Genomic DNA, 18,726 nt, shown 5'->3' on the forward strand with positions numbered 1-18,726 from the left:
CGCCCTCTGTAGGAACTTTAGAAGAAAGATATAAAAGATCCTGGCAACTGAAACAACGCCACGAGGTTTTAATTACACCAGGAACCAGAAAAGGTTTATACTTATGCACAAATACTCAGCAATGAAAGTATTTAATACTTTTTCATAAAAAAGTTATACGCGAGACTTAAGAATGTAAAGTTTATTTTCTCCCATGATTCAACATTCAAGATCTTGTCTGCCCTTAAACACCTGATCCATCGTTTACCAACAACAACAAAAAAAGAGCAGCACACGGCAAAGTTATTTTATACCCAAAGTAAAATACAAGATTTTACAAATATATATATAGATGTGACTATGCATGTCAGTCAGTTCTCACACATTTACTGTACATTGGTGTCTGTCTGTCTGTCTGCTGCTAAAACAGAACTGAAAAGTCACACAGAAACTAAAGGTAGTTATTGTACATCAGATGAAAAGAGGCGAGACGGCGGACGTCTCCAAGAATACAACTGCAGTATTCTGTATTTAAGAAAAAACCTAACATTCCATTTGGCATCCGTATTTTTATATTATTTATTCTACATTCATTTTCTTTTGACATAGTATCCACTCGTGTATATATTGCAATGGTAGAAGCTTTTCTTCTTTTAAATGCCCAAATCTAAAGCTTTTTCCAGGTTGGTGTGATATTCCATCTTCTGATTGGTACCAGGTTAATCAAATTTGATGTTACACTTAGTTGAAGAGTTACAAGGGGAATGATTTAGATTGGTTTAGTCCTCTGACATGTTCAAAAAAAAAAATAAATAAATCATTAAATTGAAAAAAGAAATAAAGAATACAGAGATACACAGAGAAAAACCATACAACCCAAACCAATATAAACAGCTGAGGCAGCCGACATGATATTTCATGCCAAATTAATTTGGTTTACACAAAATAGTTTCCTGACTTAGTTATTGAAGAAATGGAATGAAAGTAAGGATGTTTAAAAAAATATACAAATGAAAAAAAAAAAATACAAAAAACAGATTATTAATTTCAAGTTGCTGGTATATATGCATTGTGTGATTATCCCAGACAGCAATTGTGTGTTTATTGGTCCATTCTGTGGTCATGAAAGTATCTCCTGGCAACACTAAAAATGATTCAAATTGTTGATTGACAAAGAGCAAGGCACATCAAGTCAGAAATGAAGCCCCATCCCCTTTCAACGGGATCTATAAAAGGTCGTCTTTAAAAATGTATAGCAAAAAAGCCAGAAATTGAGTTTATAACTTGATTATACTGCCCTTTTCGTGACAGCAACTGCAGCATAACAAAACTTCAAAGTTTGAAATAAAATATCCAACCTTTCAGATCAATATGCCCTTTAAGGTGGCGGTATAGACATTTTTGTAAATATATTTGATAAGAATATAACAGTGCAGTTACATAAAAAGAGGTTCGGAGAAGTTGACACCAGTGAAGTCTAGAAAAAGATTTTAAGTAGACTGCTTTTTAGTCCAATAGTAGACCATTTTAATTGGAGTAATCTTTTTTAATTTGTATTTTTAAACTACTTTAAAAGTCTTCAGGACATTCATAAGGCCCCTCATTTCTTCCTGCTTCCTGTTTATTTGTCTGTATTTCGTCTACCGTTAAAGTGCTGGTAACTTGATTCAAAAACAACAAGATTGTTTTGTTGCGCAAGAGCGTGCAAACTCTCAGACAAAAGAAAAAGCATTTATTTAAAAACTAAACTTCAAGTGTAAAGTCAGACACGGCAAGGACAAAGAGAGGAGCTAAATATTTCTCTTTTATCAAAACGGTTTCCTGTCATGCGTTTTTTGACAGGTTTTAGTGTCCTGAAACTTAAAGGGAAAGGAGTGATAGAGAGACATTTTTGCTTTATGGATTTGGTTTCCGTTTGGAGTGGATCCGATTCAATCAGTGCTCCTCCAGCCAAGACGGGGTTTCTCCTCCTGGTAACTTTAGCTTGATGTGGAACTGTTTAAGGGTCTGTTCCAGCTGCTGTTGGTTGCCGGCGAAGTACGCTGCGATGGCGTTGTGGAAGAGAATCAGCTGGTTGTGTAAAACCTTCACCTAACGAAAAGGAAATGAAAACTCACACCCTGAGGACATAAATAATAACTCAGCAGTATATAAAAAAAACAACAACACTTTTTTTTCTTTTGCAATTGGGCATGTCAAGCATGGCATTTTTTATATTTAGAAGGTGCACCCAGACAAAAAAGGGTAAAGTGCAAACTAAGTGGAAAAACTTTAATAATAAGTGCAACATCTGAACAGTAAGTATGTCTCAATCGGTTTAAGCTTAATCAACTTGAAAGGGCATTTGCAACATCTTTGCTTCTGTAATGTGATAATGTCGAAAACCAAAAGAGTTGGGTTAGGATCAGACAGAAAGTTGTTTCAGAGGTGAAGCAAATGAATATTTTTTTTTAAATATTGAAGAAACACCTGCACCACATTTCAGAGCGTAAGAGCTAAAATGAGCACTAGAAGCACGGAATAACCCATACAACCTGTTAACCAGTATATAACCAGTTAACAGTAGCATTAATTCAGTGATTATGTTTGCTCCTTAAATGGCAATTCACATTAAACTTATACTTCATTTGTGTGATACAGTGTATCATACCAAATATCAACATATCAACTCAATTAAGATGAATTTTATCATGCAAGAATAAAAGATACATTCACCTACCTTGTTTTCCTCCAGAAACTTGAGTTTAACCGAGACATCATTACGCATCTTTTCATATTTCTCGCGGTGGATCTGGAACTGTTGCTGTGACAGCTCGATCTTGGGGAGCGTGTTGGCGTCCCGGGGACCCAGATTGAGCTCCTCTAAATCTGTGCGATACGCGTCATACTCAATCCTACCAAAAGAGCACAAACGTTAGGCAACGAGAACGGTTTTGCTCAATACATTAATAGAAGAGTAATACAATAGTTTGCGAAGATGCATTCAGATTTCAGACCTTGCTGCTTCGTATTGCTTAATGTTGATCAAGGTGTCTTCTATAGTTTTATCTACTAGAGTTTTAACGTTGGCGATAAAGAAGTTGATAGCTCCCAACAGAGTTTCTCCATTTTTTGCCACTAGTTTTTGGGTCTCAGCATTGTAGCCAAATTCCTCCTAAAACACATAAATAAGTAGAGTTTACATATTTGATTCAACTAAAATAACACACAGACATGAATTCTTCAGAAACAGCTAGGTAGCAAAGCATTGAGATTTCACCCTCTCTGAATACAAATGAATTAAAACGAAACGTTCCTCCCCAAGAGACCAGTTCACTTTCTGGTTACAGTCCAGTTGTAAAGTATTTAGTATTAATGGTGATTCTTGAAACATCAATAACAAAGTGTATCCAAAACAGTCCATGAATAAGTGATACTGTATGGAAGTTATAACTAAAACAGCTGAAATGTTATATACGCCACGCAGTCTTTTCAAAAGCATTTTTACTGGTTTAGAGTGAAATGTTACCGTATTACTGCATTTATTTTATACAACTTTCGGCTATTATAATATATATTATAACCGAAAGCCATTATTTTTAACATTTAACAGGCTTTGAAAAAGAACACATTTTAATTTGAGTAACCTAAAAACAATCTTCACATAAAGTAACTTTAATAATAAGTGTTATTAAAAATATTCATGATTAAAAATAAATAATTTTGTCTACTGGTGCACTGTCTGAAGTGACTTTCTCTGTCCATGCAGGTGTTCACAGAAAGGACATCGGATGCCCATTTTTTTTTTTGCCAGAGCTTGATATGATTCATTAGGGTCTTCATAAAACTTTAGTAACAACATCCTTTTTACTTTGTCAAAGCTACTACCCTACCAGGGGAAACCGGGAACTCTGAGGTGGTCTTATTCAAACAGCTAACTAGTCAGAGCCTAACTAAATGTAGAAACAAAAAAGACGATAACCATTGTTGATTAAAAAAATAAATAAATAAAAATCTAAACAAAAACAACACTGCTGGCCATAAAAACATTTGTGTGACTAATGAAATAAGAAAGTAAAAAAAAATATACATCATTACAATAATTTGGCATTAATCTACGAAGACTGATGTGTGCAACAAAGTTGTACACACATATTCAAATTTTTATGATATGATTATAAATTGAACATTTAATATTATAGTAATGAACCAAATAAGAGGGTTCTCTGCAGAACAACAATAGTAAGGAGACATTTTCTTTCTTGAGAAAATCTATTACTATGGTTAGTTATCCTTCTGGATAATCGTCTATCAGTAAGCACATGGACCAAGCTTGACAACCAGAAAGTGTGGACTGATGTTTATTTTAAACAGTGTAATTTTGCCACTTAAATATGTAAAGTGTGAAGAGCGTCACTGAACACTGAAATGTGCTGTACATCAAATTTTAAGAACAAAAATAACCGTGGGGAAATATGCATATAAGACACTTAACATCCATGTTAAATACACGCTATAAAATCAGGAGCACTTACATGTAGCTCAGGCGTCTTGAGACTAAGGTCAGCAAACGCGTCTCCCAGCTGTCTCTGCGTCTGCAGCATCTGCGCTAGCTGAGCGCAAAGTGTCTGCGCCAGCTTGATAACATGCTCATACTTTCGTTTGTTGTCACGGAGAACCTCGATCTGCGCCTCCAGCTCCAGATCAACTGTACGGGATCCACGGCCTAACTTCTCTGACAGAATCTGCTTAGTGCACTGTGGAGGGGAGTACAACATACAAAAACGGGCAAGAAAATAAGAAAAATAGGTCACAAAAGATCGAGACGGCCACAAAGGTACATAGAACCCAGTCTCTTATATTGCTAGCAATAATACAGAGAACATATGAAATTTTGGGGAAAATTGATCAAAGGTATCATTACTGAGAAATGTCCCAACCAGACTACACCACGAAGCTTTCTTCTTTGTTCCGTTTCAAGCCCCTCAAACCCAGACCTTTGTGAGACACGGATGCTTGAGACCTTATTTTTTAATGAACACAACTGTTACTCACTTTGTAAGTGTTGATGCTCCACTTCCTCATCAGCTCCAGTTTCTCTATGGCAGGACTCTTTATATCATCAGCAAGGACCACCGCTCCTCCCATCTGCTGCTCTCTCAAAGCACCTGGTGACAGGATGACAGCTGTTAACTGACGCAATATTGAGACTCATTTTATATGATACAATTATCCTAATTGCCTAAATCAATAGAGGAACTTCCAATATTAACATCAGATAATTACGTCTGACAAATCACATCCGTTTCTACTTATTAAAGAAGTTTTGTAGTCATTAACGAAAACCATCGAGAAACATTTTTGTTAACTGAAAAAAAATATAAGAAGAAACCTAAACTGTTAGGCACGTAGCTTTAAAGTAATTGGAAGACGTTCTAAATTGACATACTATCAGTACAATAGAGAAAAATATTGAGACCAACAAAACTGATCAAATTTAAGCTAATTCGATAGATAAAAATAAACGAATATGCTAAAATAATACTAAAACGTGTACAGGAGTAACTCTAGACTAAATGGAAGCTTTTCTCATTTAAAACATCAGGCGGCGGCAGAAACAGTGGGAAACAACATAAGCAGTGTGTTGTTTTGCATGATTGCAATCCTGTGAGGGAAAAAGTGGAAGTTATTGATAAATCTAAATCTTTGTCTTTTGCGATCAGTCAGGAAGGCAAAAGGTTACAGGGTGGTCAGCCAAGATGAATTAAATAAGCCCCAACTCTAAAGACATTAAAGAGAGAAGCAACAAGGAGGAAGAAAACAGGCCTGGAGGTGGTGAAATTTCACAGAACACCATCATAAAGTTACAACCTACCAATCTAATGCACTACAACTACCCAAAAGTGGAAAGTGATGTCCATCTGTTGAAGATTTTAAGAGACATCACTGGAATCTACTAGAAAAAAAACGTGTCTTTATGATGGTTCAGCCTGAAACCGACAGTGCAGCGTTAGTAAGGAAGAGATGAAGGAGTGCAGGTCCATGCGGGACGTCATCTGTTACGGTATGTGGTACCTCTCTGTGTCTCCACCTGACTATCACTGATGCTGCGAGCTAGCCGGCTGGCTGCTGCAGGACTGGGGGCAACTTTAGGTGTGGTGGCTTGAGATGGCGACCCTAAAAACGGTCAGTGATGAATTTTGATGTTTTATACAACGGACCTGGTATTATTTCTGTAAACTACTGCCACAGAGGAAGCATCCATCCATCAAAATAAATACAAAATACACACAAAAAAAATCAATTGGTTGCTTGACACATGAAGTATGAAAAGCATTTAATGCAAAAACAATTCAATCAGACTGTGGTTACACTACCATTCAAAAGTTTGGAGCCAGTGAGACTTTAAAACAATTATTCCTTTTATTCAGGAAGGATACATTAAATTATTTAAAGCGACTGTACTGTACATATATATATATATATATATATATATATATATATATATATATATATATATATATATATATATATATATATATATATATATACTGTCTGTCCATCAGTTTATGGTAGTATCCTGAAAAAAATATTTTATTTTATTAATATGTTATGATATTACCGCACTTTTAATGAAACATATTCAACATATGTCCGGGTTCTAATTATTATACAGCTTGTTTACATGCACAAGTCTTAAATGTGTGTGTTAACATAAAAAAAAAGGTTTCATATCAGTTTCATTGGCAGTAGGTTTGCTGCAGCGAACTGGTGAAGTAGACTCCATAGTCTCCTGAGCTAACAAGTGACAAGGGAAATATAGAGGCATTATAAAAAGAGTGGTCAGCAATTACACCCAACTAATGACAGGTTGCCATGTTTCCGTCCTAATTAATTCATGCAGTAGACGAGGATGAAATAATGAAAGGGGAAGCAGATGTATAAAAAAAAAAAAAAAAAAAAAAAAAAAAAAAAAAAAAAAGATCACAGACGACTCTGTAATGAGACAGGAACACCTTTCTTTTCAAATTCAAATTCTCCCTCTCTCCACAACACACTCATAGAGAAACACAAACAAACAAAAGTGGGTTCACATTAGATGAATTAGACAGTGAGCCATTCTACTGCTGTAGTCTGCTAAACCCTAAAAAAACCCTAGTCTTCTTCTCATATATTACAATAAATGACAGTGTTTTTAAAATGACATTCTGCCATTGTCTCTGAGCAAATTGCAAATCTGCATGTAACCGTATGCAAGCGCAATCGTTTGTGTGTTAACTGTAGTATGCAGGGTCATTGTCTGCGTTTGTGTGAAGGACAAAGGCTAATTATATTCAGGTTCAATGCATGCTTAGTGTTGTACCTGTATATGGCCCCACTTGGACCACTCCCTCATTCATTGCATAGTTTTCAGGTGAATTGTGGGAGTGTGATGTGTTTGGTCCAGAAGAGACATTATGTGGCACGTCCTTGAAAGAAAAACAGAGAGAACAAGAAACAAGAATGAAAATGAATGACATTCAAGATGTATAAATTGCAATATGATGTTCTCTTAGTTTAAGCTGTTAATTATTCAGTTTAAAACAGGATCATTTGTTCAAATAACAAGTTTTCACTTTTTAAAACCGTCTGAACTCTGTAATCGCAGGGTTAAAGTATATTATCTATGAAAATGTGGCCAAGTAACTCCGCTCTGTCAAATAATGTACGTGTGTATAAAAACACTACAAAATGTTTTTTCCCCTCAGACACTGAAACTAAATACAGTGTGTGTGCATGTGTGTGAAAGTTTCTGTGACTGTACAAGGTTCATGAATATTTAATGCAGCAAGCACTAATTAATTCATGATTGGTCGTCTGTCTTACGATTGGCATCCCCAAATAAAGAGAGAGAGAGAGAGAGAGAGAGAGAGAGAGAGAGAGAGAGAGAGAGAGAGAGAGAGAGAGAGAGAGAGAGAGAGAGAGAGAGAGAGAGAGAGAGAGAGAGAGAGAGAGAGAGAGAGAGAGAGAGAGAGAGAGAGAGAGAGAGAGAGAGAGAGAGAGAGAGAGAGAGAGAGAGAGAGAGAGAGAGAGAGAGAGAGAGAGAGAGAGAGAGAGAGAGAGAGAGAGAGACAGAGAGAGAGAGAGAGAGAGAGAGAGAGAGAGAGAGAGAGAGAGAGAGAGTGAGAGAGAGAGAGAGAGAGAGCTGTTAGACGAATAATACAGTAGTCTGTGAAATATTTTAGATAATTAGGAACATAACAAATGTCATGAGACACATGGACACTTATATGATTGTACACAGCAATTTGGAAACATTCACCAATATTCTGTGTTCCAATGGCACCATTGTTCGTTGCCTTTCGATTCAGGGCAAGAGCACTTTAGAAACAGTGGTACTGGTGCATGATGGGTGGTTTGTTCTATGTAGGATGTCTTACCCTGTGAAACACTTCCTCGTGACTTGTGTCTGCTTCTCCGTTTCTGGTGGCAAGAGATTTGAGAAACAGTGGCTGGTGCTGATGGGCCTTTCTCTGCCATAGGATGTCCACCTGTGAAACACACACTCGTGACTTGTGTCACACACACACACACACACACACACACACACACACACACACACACACACACACACACACACACACACACACACACACACACACACACACACACACACACTATCAATAACTAGGAAAATATCTTTGTTAAAGCTGTCAAGCTGAGACTTTAGACGCTACCACCACCAGAAAGCTTTGCACACCCGTAGCATGTTAAGACTTGTGAGGTTTTTAATGCAGCACCACAGGCAAAGAAAATGCATAGAGAAAATAATTCAACTGATCGTGTCTGCTGCTGTTTGATGCGTTTCCTTCCAAAACCACACCTTCTCTGACTCAGACTCTTTTTCTGTCATTCAATTAATAAAAAAGGCAAAGAAATCTGAAAAATGACTTGTAATAATGATAATAATAATAATCACCAATTTCGATATAAATTTGTATTATAAGTAAAAGAAATACTGATCTTTTTCTTAGTTTGTCTATGTAGAAATCACAAAGAAATAAGTGATGACCACAAGTTCATCAATAATCCTTTAAGCGATACAATGTGACGGATGGTGGACTTAAGAAAAAGCTAAGCGGACATCCAAGGACAACCCTGACAATTCAGGTCCTACCTCCCTTTAAAGACAACCCAAATTAAAATAAAACTAAATAAATAGCAGTATTTGGACTCGCTAGAAAAAAATGATTTTTTCCTCACTTCTAAACTTTTATTCAATGACAAGAGTAGAATGTGAGGGATGGCACGTGAAAAGTCACTAACAAGATAGAGCTGCATTAGAAGGTTGAGTGCCAAAGGGTTAAGGAGATTGCTGATGAGCTTTGTGGACAGGCTTTAAACACGCCAATAAAATGCTCAAAGTCCAAAGGTGGTTTAAATGAAACAAAGTTGAGATTTTAATTTACATTTAATGTTTCTCAAAAAGACGAGAAAAATGTTTGAGATGGAGAAAAAAAACTGGCCAGTCAAACCGTAGCCACCAAATGAAGACGGAGCCAGATGCAGGAGTGAGAGTGGACACATTTACTTCCTGCGCCGTTTTGAAAAGAAGGCATGTGCTTAAAAGGATGGGCCTGTATGGTCTAATTCGGTTTTATGGTTATACTTACAAAACAGTATGATATTTGCATATTTTACATACTGACGTGAGGTAGAGTACACCTGACTGGTAGGTTTCTGCTATTACTGTTATATTCAGAGAATCGAACAGTTGTTTACTGACACACAAATAATTACATATAAGTTGGCAACTATTTCTTTTTTATTTATGGTCGATGACAGGTAATAGCTTCTATTTTGCTCCTATATTATATTTAAAAAAAAAAAACAAATAAATGTAATAGTTTGCAACACAACAGCAGAAGTAAATGAAAAAAATGGAAATGAGCATTCATAAATTGATTTCTGAATATATAATGGCTGTATTATAGATTTACCTCCCTAGTACAAATCTATACCATCAATATATCCAAAAGTGCCTACTTCAGTAAAAGCAAGACACAAGAAGTCTTTTGTCACTATTTGGTTTCAGGTTGCAATTTAAGAAAAATTCCTTATTTTAAAGTGGTATGACTTTTTGGTGCCCTTGCATTAGGCTTAATATGTAACCACTAAAAAAAAAGGCTATTTAGGTTTGTGTTCTGAGCGGCTCAGTGATTTGAAGCTGCTTGTTTGTCTGGCCGGTGAAAACAGCTCACAGTGTCCAATAACAGCACATGAATCTTTCAAAGCCACCTGATGCCACCATGCCAGAAGGTCAGCGACTCAAATGAATCAAATGACAACTGTGATGCTTACTGGTTACTCTTATGAACGATTCAAATCTAGAAAGATCTGGCATCGCAATCGGTTTTAAGCGAGTTTGTTTGTCCTCCAATGACGGTCAGGTTTATCTTTCTGCAGGCACAACTCTAAAAGCCAACTTCCAAACGCTTCACAGTCTGTCACCACCAGATTTGATGATTAAAGGGGCATTGATGAACAGTGCCTCAGTCAAGCCCTGCAGAGGAGATCCCTAGAGTTCAGTTGCTTAGAGACATTAACAAAGAGACCAACACAGCTGCAATCTAATCTGACATTCTGAGGAGCTGTGCTCGTGAATCTAATAAATGCCCAAAGACGCAGGTTTCTTAAACAAACCTCTCCGCTATCAGAAGAACAGAAAAAAAGACTTTTAACCAGATAAAGCATCAAGCAACCACTTCCTTATCAGGACAGGCTGTAGAACAATTTGAAACATGCTAATGCTGTAGATGAATGTGCAGCACAAAAGTGAATACAAGTGCATTATTTTTAATTATTGGTATACATATAGTTCTTGACCCATATGAGTAGAGTGGAAAAAATAACTTAAAAAAACAACTAAAAAATTGTGACATGTTGCAGCAAATCAAATTACATACTGGTCAAACTAATTATCTGTATACTTTGAGACAATTATTCATAAGTAATTAGAGATGGTTTCTTTTTAAATGTTATGGCTGATGACCAATAAATTGTTATTTATACTATACTATATGTTGAAACAAAAATATATAATGCAATTATATACAAAAAGTGTGTAATGTATAACCAGCAATGACCAGACAGAAAACCAAAGAGCGCAAAAAAGTAAATTATTTAAATGCAGTAATAACAGCAACAGCCAAGCAAAACCTACCAGAATATGCTAAAGAGATGCACCGTCACCTTAAAAACCAAAAAAGACACCTCAGAAAAACACAGAATAAAAGATGTGTGTCTAATCATGCTGAAGCATTCAGGTAGAGGTCTAGCTCTTTTAAAAAGTCACAGATTACGGCTGATTCAGATTCTAAAATAAAAATCAGAAAAAACCCCAGCTGAAATTAGAGCAACACGTGTAAGCGAGATCAAGAAAAGCCAAGCTACAGGTCTCACGATGTCGTTATTGTCACCTTCACATTAGCTTCTGCTGCCACACCGCTTGTTGTTTCAGAATCAGCATTATCCCCAATAATTCCACTAGTTTTACTTTGGGCCTCAGAATCCTCATCTTCATCACCATCTTCCTCATCCTCACTGTGAGCATAATTGTGGTTTCCAACTTCCTCGTCCTCACTGATGTCAATTTCAGTCATGTGCGCTTCATCCAGGCTGTTTTTTCTGGCCTCTGATCGACTCACAGAGTCAGCAGTATTTTGAGGGCCCTGTTCATTAGGGTCCGATTGATTATCCTGGGAGGCATTCTTCCCAGAATCAAAACTAGCTTCTGACATTCCTGAAAGTAAACATACATGTGAGCGACTGACCGACATTCCTGCCGCCTTGTGCTGAATTCAAATGTTGTTTATGCAATTCAGTTAAGGCTAAAGTTTCTGGGAAGGGATTCGGGTCTCAGGCTGTACATCACGGAAAAACATCTTATAATCACGGTACCAAAGACCTTTAACTGTTTCAAGTTCATACCCAGAAACCGATGAACAAACGACAGCTGAAAATTTGAATGAAAGAGCTTGCAAAAAAAAAAAAAAAAAAAAATGGGTTAGTAAATCAGCACAGGCAGATTCTTTCTGACCGAATGTTAGTTTTAGAATTCTGTTTCCTACAGAAACTCATAAACAGTGTAACTTATAAACTTTAGACGGCATCCTGCATTCCTTTACAGAAAGGAGTACAAATTCAGGCCTATACAGGAAATAAATGCTTCAGTTCATTGAATCAGTCTACACTACCTACACAAATTAAAAATGCTCATGAATAAATAAAAAAATAGTTACTTATGAAGCAAGCTAAACTCATAGGAGAAGAATTAGTAAAACTCTTTTGTGACAAGCTACAATGCTGTTTAATGAAATCTATGTCTTCTATGTCTATGTAACTATGTCTTGGCATACAGAGACTCTCCCATGATGCTCATGTATCAGTAAGAGGTTAGTTAACCTAGAAACTGGGATTATAGGTTTGTATAATAAAGCTCCAGTTACACACTGTGATAGGTTTTACAAACCAACACCCATATGTCATTTAATTATTGAGTTCTACACATTTTCATAAAGAGCAAATGACAATACCAAAAATTATCATTTCAATGTCAAAGACAACTCCATTTTTTTTATTATGTTGGCACATCAGTAACATTTACACTATGTCAAATAAGATACGTTTATTGCATGTAATGAAAATGTGTCCTAGTTTTGAAGACTGTTGTACAAGGAAACGTTTACGTGCGAGTAAAACTGTGATACTTTAGTCATTCGGTCAATAAGTGGAATAAAATATTAATAAAGTTTACGGATTAAGCATATTTAGTTTTAATAAAACGAGGGACAGTTGACAAACGCAGGAAGAAGTTAACTTTTCAAAAAAAAGTAATGGACAATAAAATTATGAAACCTACTACGGTCAAGGCTTCGCACACGAACGGTTCACTAAGGTCACATGACCTAATTAATATTCATGAACTAACCCTTACCCATAGTAGGATTCGTAATTTCGCGTCATGGACACGTAAACGGATTTTTTTTTTTTTTTTACTTTTCACTGTTAAGCAACGGAACAACACGTACAACCCCAGAGCAATACAAAGTGTATATTAAAAAAATCGTCGGCTTTATTTAAAAAAAGTTGTGTTCATGAATTGTCTTATTCCTTCCTGGAATTCAATCTCCAGCGTTGCCTCATTGTTGCACCCGCACGTCACAAAGTTGCGATTGAGTTACTTCCTCCGCCTGAAGCGCTTCGCTCGAGTTATGCGTTGCAAGACGCAGTAAAGCTGCAATTTCACGCTCTACGCCGCTTTTGTATCAGCGATGCGACCTTCGTTAACCATGAACGCAACTGATACCAAAATTACGAGTGGGTGACATTCAGGTTTTTTGCCAATACTCTTTTCCTCGTCTAAGTAGGTGTGAAACGATCCGAACAGAATAAACAGTTCGTCTGGCAGTCCGTCGTTCTGCCTGCCAGCCCGGCTGAATTTCCTTTCCTCACTTTTCCCAGCGGCAGGGGAGGCAGAGGATCGACCCTGCACGCCGAAGCCATCATGCCTGCCATCACACATACATGAACAGCGAAGCAACAGTTGATCGTTCAGCGACACTCACCTGCACGCAGATTACAACTGTTCTCTTTCCTGTCGCACGGATCTTTTCATAAAAACGGTCTTGGGTTGAGTTTGAGCTGCTGTACGTATCATTCGACACACAGCGAGTCCCTCCACAGCTCAGTGAAAGTCTTTTCAAACACACCCGGAAGAGGACGTGTGTGTCAGTAGATATATCGGAGCCACAGCATGTCTGTCTCCTAGTGGTCAAACCAACAATGAAACATCGACAAACAATAACACAGCATCATACTGTAACTACAGAATCAACCATATACATCAAACCCACTGTCGTCTTCTATTATTAGCAGCCTATTTATTCATATCTGTCTGGTTTTACAATTTTATGTTGTCTTTTTTTACGTGCTTTTGTCTATATATTTAACTTTAACTTGTGTTTCAGTAAGTTGACGAGGAAGCATTTTTCATTTTCGTTCAAGTTTAAAGGCAGTATTTCAATTAAAGGTAAATATGCAAATTGTAAATAATTGATGAAAATAGGTTAAATCACGAATAAAGATTAGATCGACGACAATATATATATATATATATATATATATATATATATATATATATATATATATATATATATATATATATATATATATATATATACTAGATGTTTGCTCTTTTCAGTAATCCTTCTAAAACTAAAAAAATGATGAAATAAAAATCACAGTGTATGTCTTGTAAAACGCAGTAGATATCTTGGTAAACTGGTACTATTTGTCTTATTTTTGATTTGTAATATTATTTTGAGTTCACGTACGCATATGAACAGTTTCAGGCCTTGATGGCATGTTTTTACAGCCAAAGAACACCAAACCAGCCAACGGTTCAGTTTCATTGTCATGTTATTGTGAAATTTTCATTTTACATTTTAATATAACATTATCGGATAAAATGCAATGTTTAGTTTGAGCACTAATGCTTTTTAAAAAAGATTTTATTTGGTCTCAGCACTGAAAAAGCATATTTATTTTTTTTTATATATATATTCATAGCCATCCACTAGGGGGAACTGAAGACCACAAATACCTGCATCTTTCTGAAAGTCTGTTTAATGTTCGTTAGCAATAGAAAACTATAATATCATCCAAAGTTAAACAGTCTTTGTATGCATATCGTTAAAAGCAGACATTTTTCTAGGAATAAAAACACACATCCTATGATTTCCTTCTGAAATGTATTTGCTCTTATTATGTATTGCGTATGTATACAAATCATCATTTATCAAATTACATTACATGGCGGTGGGTGTAAATAAATGCATTTAACACTAATGAAATGACACACATCGCTACTGTGACGCACAAATGAAATGTATGTACAAGCATAAACATTTGATTATTTACAGAGTATCAAAAAGGCTTGGACTTCATCTTGAGATGATTTTTACTAACCAACTGCACGATAAAACTCAAAAAGACAACATCACTGTAACGGTGGTGCACACGTAGAGAAGCATGTACCCGTGGTTTTGACTTTACTTAACACTGGATATTCATATGCCAAAACGAAAGAAAACAGCAAACAAGACACAGATCCATACAACATCGTTAATATAACCGACACGTGAAAGAAAAACCAAAAAAACTGCTGATTGTGATTTAAAGAATATAATACAGGAACAGTGCAGTATTTAGGCTCAAGTAGAAAGAAGACAAAAACCCTGGGCTAAAGAAACCATCGATTTGTTGGCCTACTAATCGTTATCTGGGGAGAAATTAAAATATTCACATAAACATATATGACCACACTTCACAGGCTAGCGTCACATGGGATATTTTTAAACACTGAGAATAGAGCCAGCTATCTCATTGCGCTGATAAAAGCCATTTAAGCACTCTCACGTATTTACTGTGGCAGATTCAAGTCCATATTGACCATGCATTGCTAGAAAACACTATATTTGATAGAGGAACTATGAAATGAAATTACTTCCTTGAAATTTCAACATGCAGATATGTCCTAAATACACGATCCCCCTTTCTAATAAATGGGTCTGATTTGAAATGGCATACAATGGCAAATGTGATTTTCACTTGCAATAGACATCGTCACATAGATATTCAATAGGGTTCATTTCTGGATTCTTCCACATCAAAGACTCAGTAAATCAACTATATTTGAACGTTACCTTGTGTACAGGGCACTTGTGATTCAGAAACAGAAAAGGACTCTTACCAAACTCCTGAAACAAAGCACAGAAACCTCTGAAATGACGTTGTATAATATAGCGTTAAAGGGGTGATTCAGCTAAAAATTTCAATTCATGATTTAAATCTGACTTCTACTCTCCTTTGACACACAAGAATGAAGTTATGTTTAATGAAGCATCTTCTAAAAGTGTAAACAGGAAGCTCAACTGCATTTGCTTGATGTACAAGAACAAACCTCATTGTCTCTCACTTTTAACGGAGAGGCAGAAATCTCACGTTTCATAAAAATGTCAAAATTTGTGTTCGAAAGACGTTTTATTTGGAATTAAATTTTTTGGGAGATACTTAAACTAGCTAACACTGTCAATAATGTCAGAAGTCGTTAAGGGACTAAAAGGGGTTTCCACATTCATACGTTTTATGCTAGAAGATTTTATTGCAAAAAAATCAAAAATAAAATGTTCTCCAAGAAAATTGTTCTGTTGCAGTTTTGAGGCTCTGTAGTCAAAAATGTCAGAGGAGAGGAATGAGTTTTAGTAAAATAGTAAAAATAACCGGTACTGTAAATGGACAAAACGTATGAGGAAAATGTAAAGTTGTAATCTAGGATAGGTGTTTTTTTTGCCAGCTACAAGTGACAACCCCCCCAATCCTCAGCTCTGACTGGCCAGGTCAAGGACATTACGGTTTTCATTTATATATGGTGTCACGGTTACGGGTCTTCCTTTTCAGGACCGTTAGAGTGCTCTGATCAGCGGACAATCCTAGCACTGAAGCTTGCGAATACTACGAGAAATTCTCTTAAACTCCCGCTGACCCTTCTGCCAGCGCTTCAGTGACGTGATGACAAAATTTCCATCCATCTTCTGGCCCATCACCAGATAAGCAGCATTGATGTCATTTATTTCATCACACAGACATTGAAAACCGTCTTTCAGCCAAAGCACCATCTTCTTGAAGTCACGGTCAGTGGCACCACCATTCAGCTTGTAGATAGTCTTGCTCTTGGTTTCTGGAATGATCTTGGTGTCGCCATTCATGTAGGAGATCTCTTTAACTTTGATCTTTAAAGCTGGTATGAAAACACAGTTGAAGTTTGAGGACAATGGATATAAAAACTATATATATACGAATAATCTGAAGAATTTGGCTTTCTCTATACTCTTAAAAATAAATGTTCCTCACCTCTTTGCAGATCATTTTCACTAAATTGTATTTCTATATGCCTTAAGAACATAAACCAATCATAGCTGGTTTGTTATTCTGGTTTGTTGGCTTTAATCAACAAGATAAACACCAGTTAAACGCCATCTCTGCCAGGATAATCCTAAACTGGTTTACACTAGCAAACCAGCCTAGGCTGGTTTAAACAGGATTTAGGTTTTGATTATTTGAAGCTTACAGCTTTTCTCGATGTTACACTGTAACCTGTTACACACCAGACTGTTTTCAAAAGAACAAGAACAACAACAAAACCTGAAAGTTGCCCTTAAAATAACATTTCTATCATCATTTACTTATGCTCAAGTTGTTCGGAAACAGTATTTATGCATATTCATATGAAATTCTTCTTTTTTTCCTACAGAAAGAAAGTCAGTTGGTTCCAGTGCTGTTTTCGGACCAATTATGGACAATACGTTGGTACGTAAATGATCTTCATTTTTTGGGGGCGACCCCTTTAAAGGTTATTTTAAGTGACATTAGACTGCATTGCTCTTTTTTGTTATAAGTGATCTTTATTTTTAAGAGTGTAAAGCAGTGTAAGCCGCTACATAAGTTTAAAGCAAACAAAACAAAGCCTTACCAAAGTCATTTTTGCACAGGCTGTCCACAATTTCATTGTCATTCTCAGGCTTTTCTTTGCAGGCATCACACACTCTTGGAACTGGGCAACAACAAAAAAAAATCAACATAACAGATAACATAACGATAAAGGTTGCGCGTGCACTTAAAAGTTAAAAAATAAATAAAATAAATAAAAAGTCTACCTTCCTTGGTGACTGGCGCTACATCTGCGCCAGCAGGTGGTATGCACAGGTCATTATCCAGAGGGAAGCGAGCGCAGTCCAGCATGTCCGGCCAAGGGAACCCATACGCGGCCATCACCGGAGCGCAGCCGCTCTTTACGCTCTCACACAGCGACCTGCACGGCTGAATTGGCTCGTCCAGATCATCCAGACACACCGGTGCAAAAAGAGAGCAGAGAAACTTCTTGGTGTCCGGATGACACTGTTTCTGCACCAGAGGTGTCCAGGAGGAAGCCTGTTGAAGAACCTCGTTCATGGTTTCGTGTCCGAGGAGGTTAGGCAGACGCATGTTCGTGTACTCGATGTCATGGCACAGGAGCAGGTTTCCAGGTATGGGCTTGCAGTTGCTCTTTTTCTGAAAGAGCTCGGGCTGATCGAAGGCGTATAATCCATGAAGCGCATTTAGACGCGCAGGTAAGGACAGCGTAACCAGCAGGAGCAGATACGCGAGCATCGTTGTTTCGGTTGACCGGAGACAGGACGCACGTCTAACGCGGAGTTATGGATAACTGAAGTCTCTTCTGCGCCAACCTGTTCTCATAGTAAAGTCTGGGCGGAGCGAGGGAAGGCGCTCAGATATCCACTGCTGAAGTTTCTGCTGCTTTCTGCATGTAGGTTTTGTGCCTTAAAACATGATTCTGTGATTGCAGCTTTTTTGCTGATAGAACCTTCGACGGCAAAATAAATTGTATTTATTGCCCCCCACTGTTTATATCAAGACACATTGTTTTTGTTTGCCTTCCCCTTAATCACGTTTTTATTCCTGCCATTGCTTTCAGTTGGTTGGCTGGGTCAGGTGACTATACTTAATTCAATGTGTCTGCTTTTACCCATGGACTGTACTGTTTAATGCTTGTTCCAAAAGAGAAATAGTGAATACAGTACTTTTGAATTGAAATACAAAAGAGAACATTTTGTAGGTTTACAACTATTAAACCGATGGTACAAATAAGAGTATACTCTTATACATTAA

At 36.9% G+C, this 18,726-nt stretch overlaps 2 protein-coding genes across 2 annotated transcripts; both read right to left on the reverse strand.

The window, feature by feature from the left end:
* Window positions 1-166: 166 nt before the first annotated feature.
* On the reverse strand, window positions 167-8,446 carry arfip1 (ADP-ribosylation factor interacting protein 1 (arfaptin 1)). The gene is made up of 8 exons (XM_043243358.1): window positions 8,379-8,446; window positions 7,322-7,427; window positions 6,034-6,135; window positions 5,014-5,126; window positions 4,494-4,715; window positions 2,976-3,133; window positions 2,699-2,873; window positions 167-2,070 (listed from the first exon to the last, which is right to left on the reverse strand). The coding sequence occupies exons 2-8, from the start codon at window positions 7,356-7,358 to the stop codon at window positions 1,915-1,917; spliced, it is 963 nt and encodes a 320-aa protein (XP_043099293.1). The 5' UTR covers window positions 7,359-7,427; window positions 8,379-8,446; the 3' UTR covers window positions 167-1,914.
* Window positions 8,447-14,607: 6,161 nt separating this feature from the next.
* On the reverse strand, window positions 14,608-18,324 carry sfrp2 (secreted frizzled-related protein 2). Its single transcript, XM_043241031.1, has 3 exons — window positions 17,715-18,324; window positions 17,531-17,611; window positions 14,608-16,798 (listed from the first exon to the last, which is right to left on the reverse strand). Exons 1-3 carry the CDS (start codon window positions 18,205-18,207, stop codon window positions 16,491-16,493), a joined length of 882 nt encoding a protein of 293 aa, XP_043096966.1. The 5' UTR covers window positions 18,208-18,324; the 3' UTR covers window positions 14,608-16,490.
* Window positions 18,325-18,726: the final 402 nt, after the last annotated feature.

Source organism: Puntigrus tetrazona, chromosome 1 (assembly GCF_018831695.1).
Source record: "Puntigrus tetrazona isolate hp1 chromosome 1, ASM1883169v1, whole genome shotgun sequence".
Classification (NCBI taxonomy): Eukaryota; Metazoa; Chordata; class Actinopteri; order Cypriniformes; family Cyprinidae; genus Puntigrus; species Puntigrus tetrazona.

Excerpts from the sequence above, each read along its gene's own strand:
- arfip1 (XM_043243358.1), bottom strand. The coding sequence starts at position 7,358 with ATGAATGAGGGAGTGGTCCAAGTGGGGCCATATACAG. Across the intron at positions 5,127-6,033 it reads TCAGGTGGAGACACAGAGAG|GTGCTTTGAGAGAGCAGCAG; the intron begins GTACCACATACC and ends TCCTGTCACCAG. Across the intron at positions 4,716-5,013 it reads GGAGCATCAACACTTACAAA|TGCACTAAGCAGATTCTGTC; the intron begins GTGAGTAACAGT and ends TCCCCTCCACAG.
- sfrp2 (XM_043241031.1), bottom strand. The coding sequence starts at position 18,207 with ATGCTCGCGTATCTGCTCCTGCTGGTTACGCTGTCCTTACCTGCGCGT. Across the intron at positions 17,612-17,714 it reads AGCGCCAGTCACCAAGGAAG|TTCCAAGAGTGTGTGATGCC; the intron begins GTAGACTTTTTA and ends GTTGTTGCCCAG. Across the intron at positions 16,799-17,530 it reads CCTGTGCAAAAATGACTTTG|CTTTAAAGATCAAAGTTAAA; the intron begins GTAAGGCTTTGT and ends TTTTCATACCAG.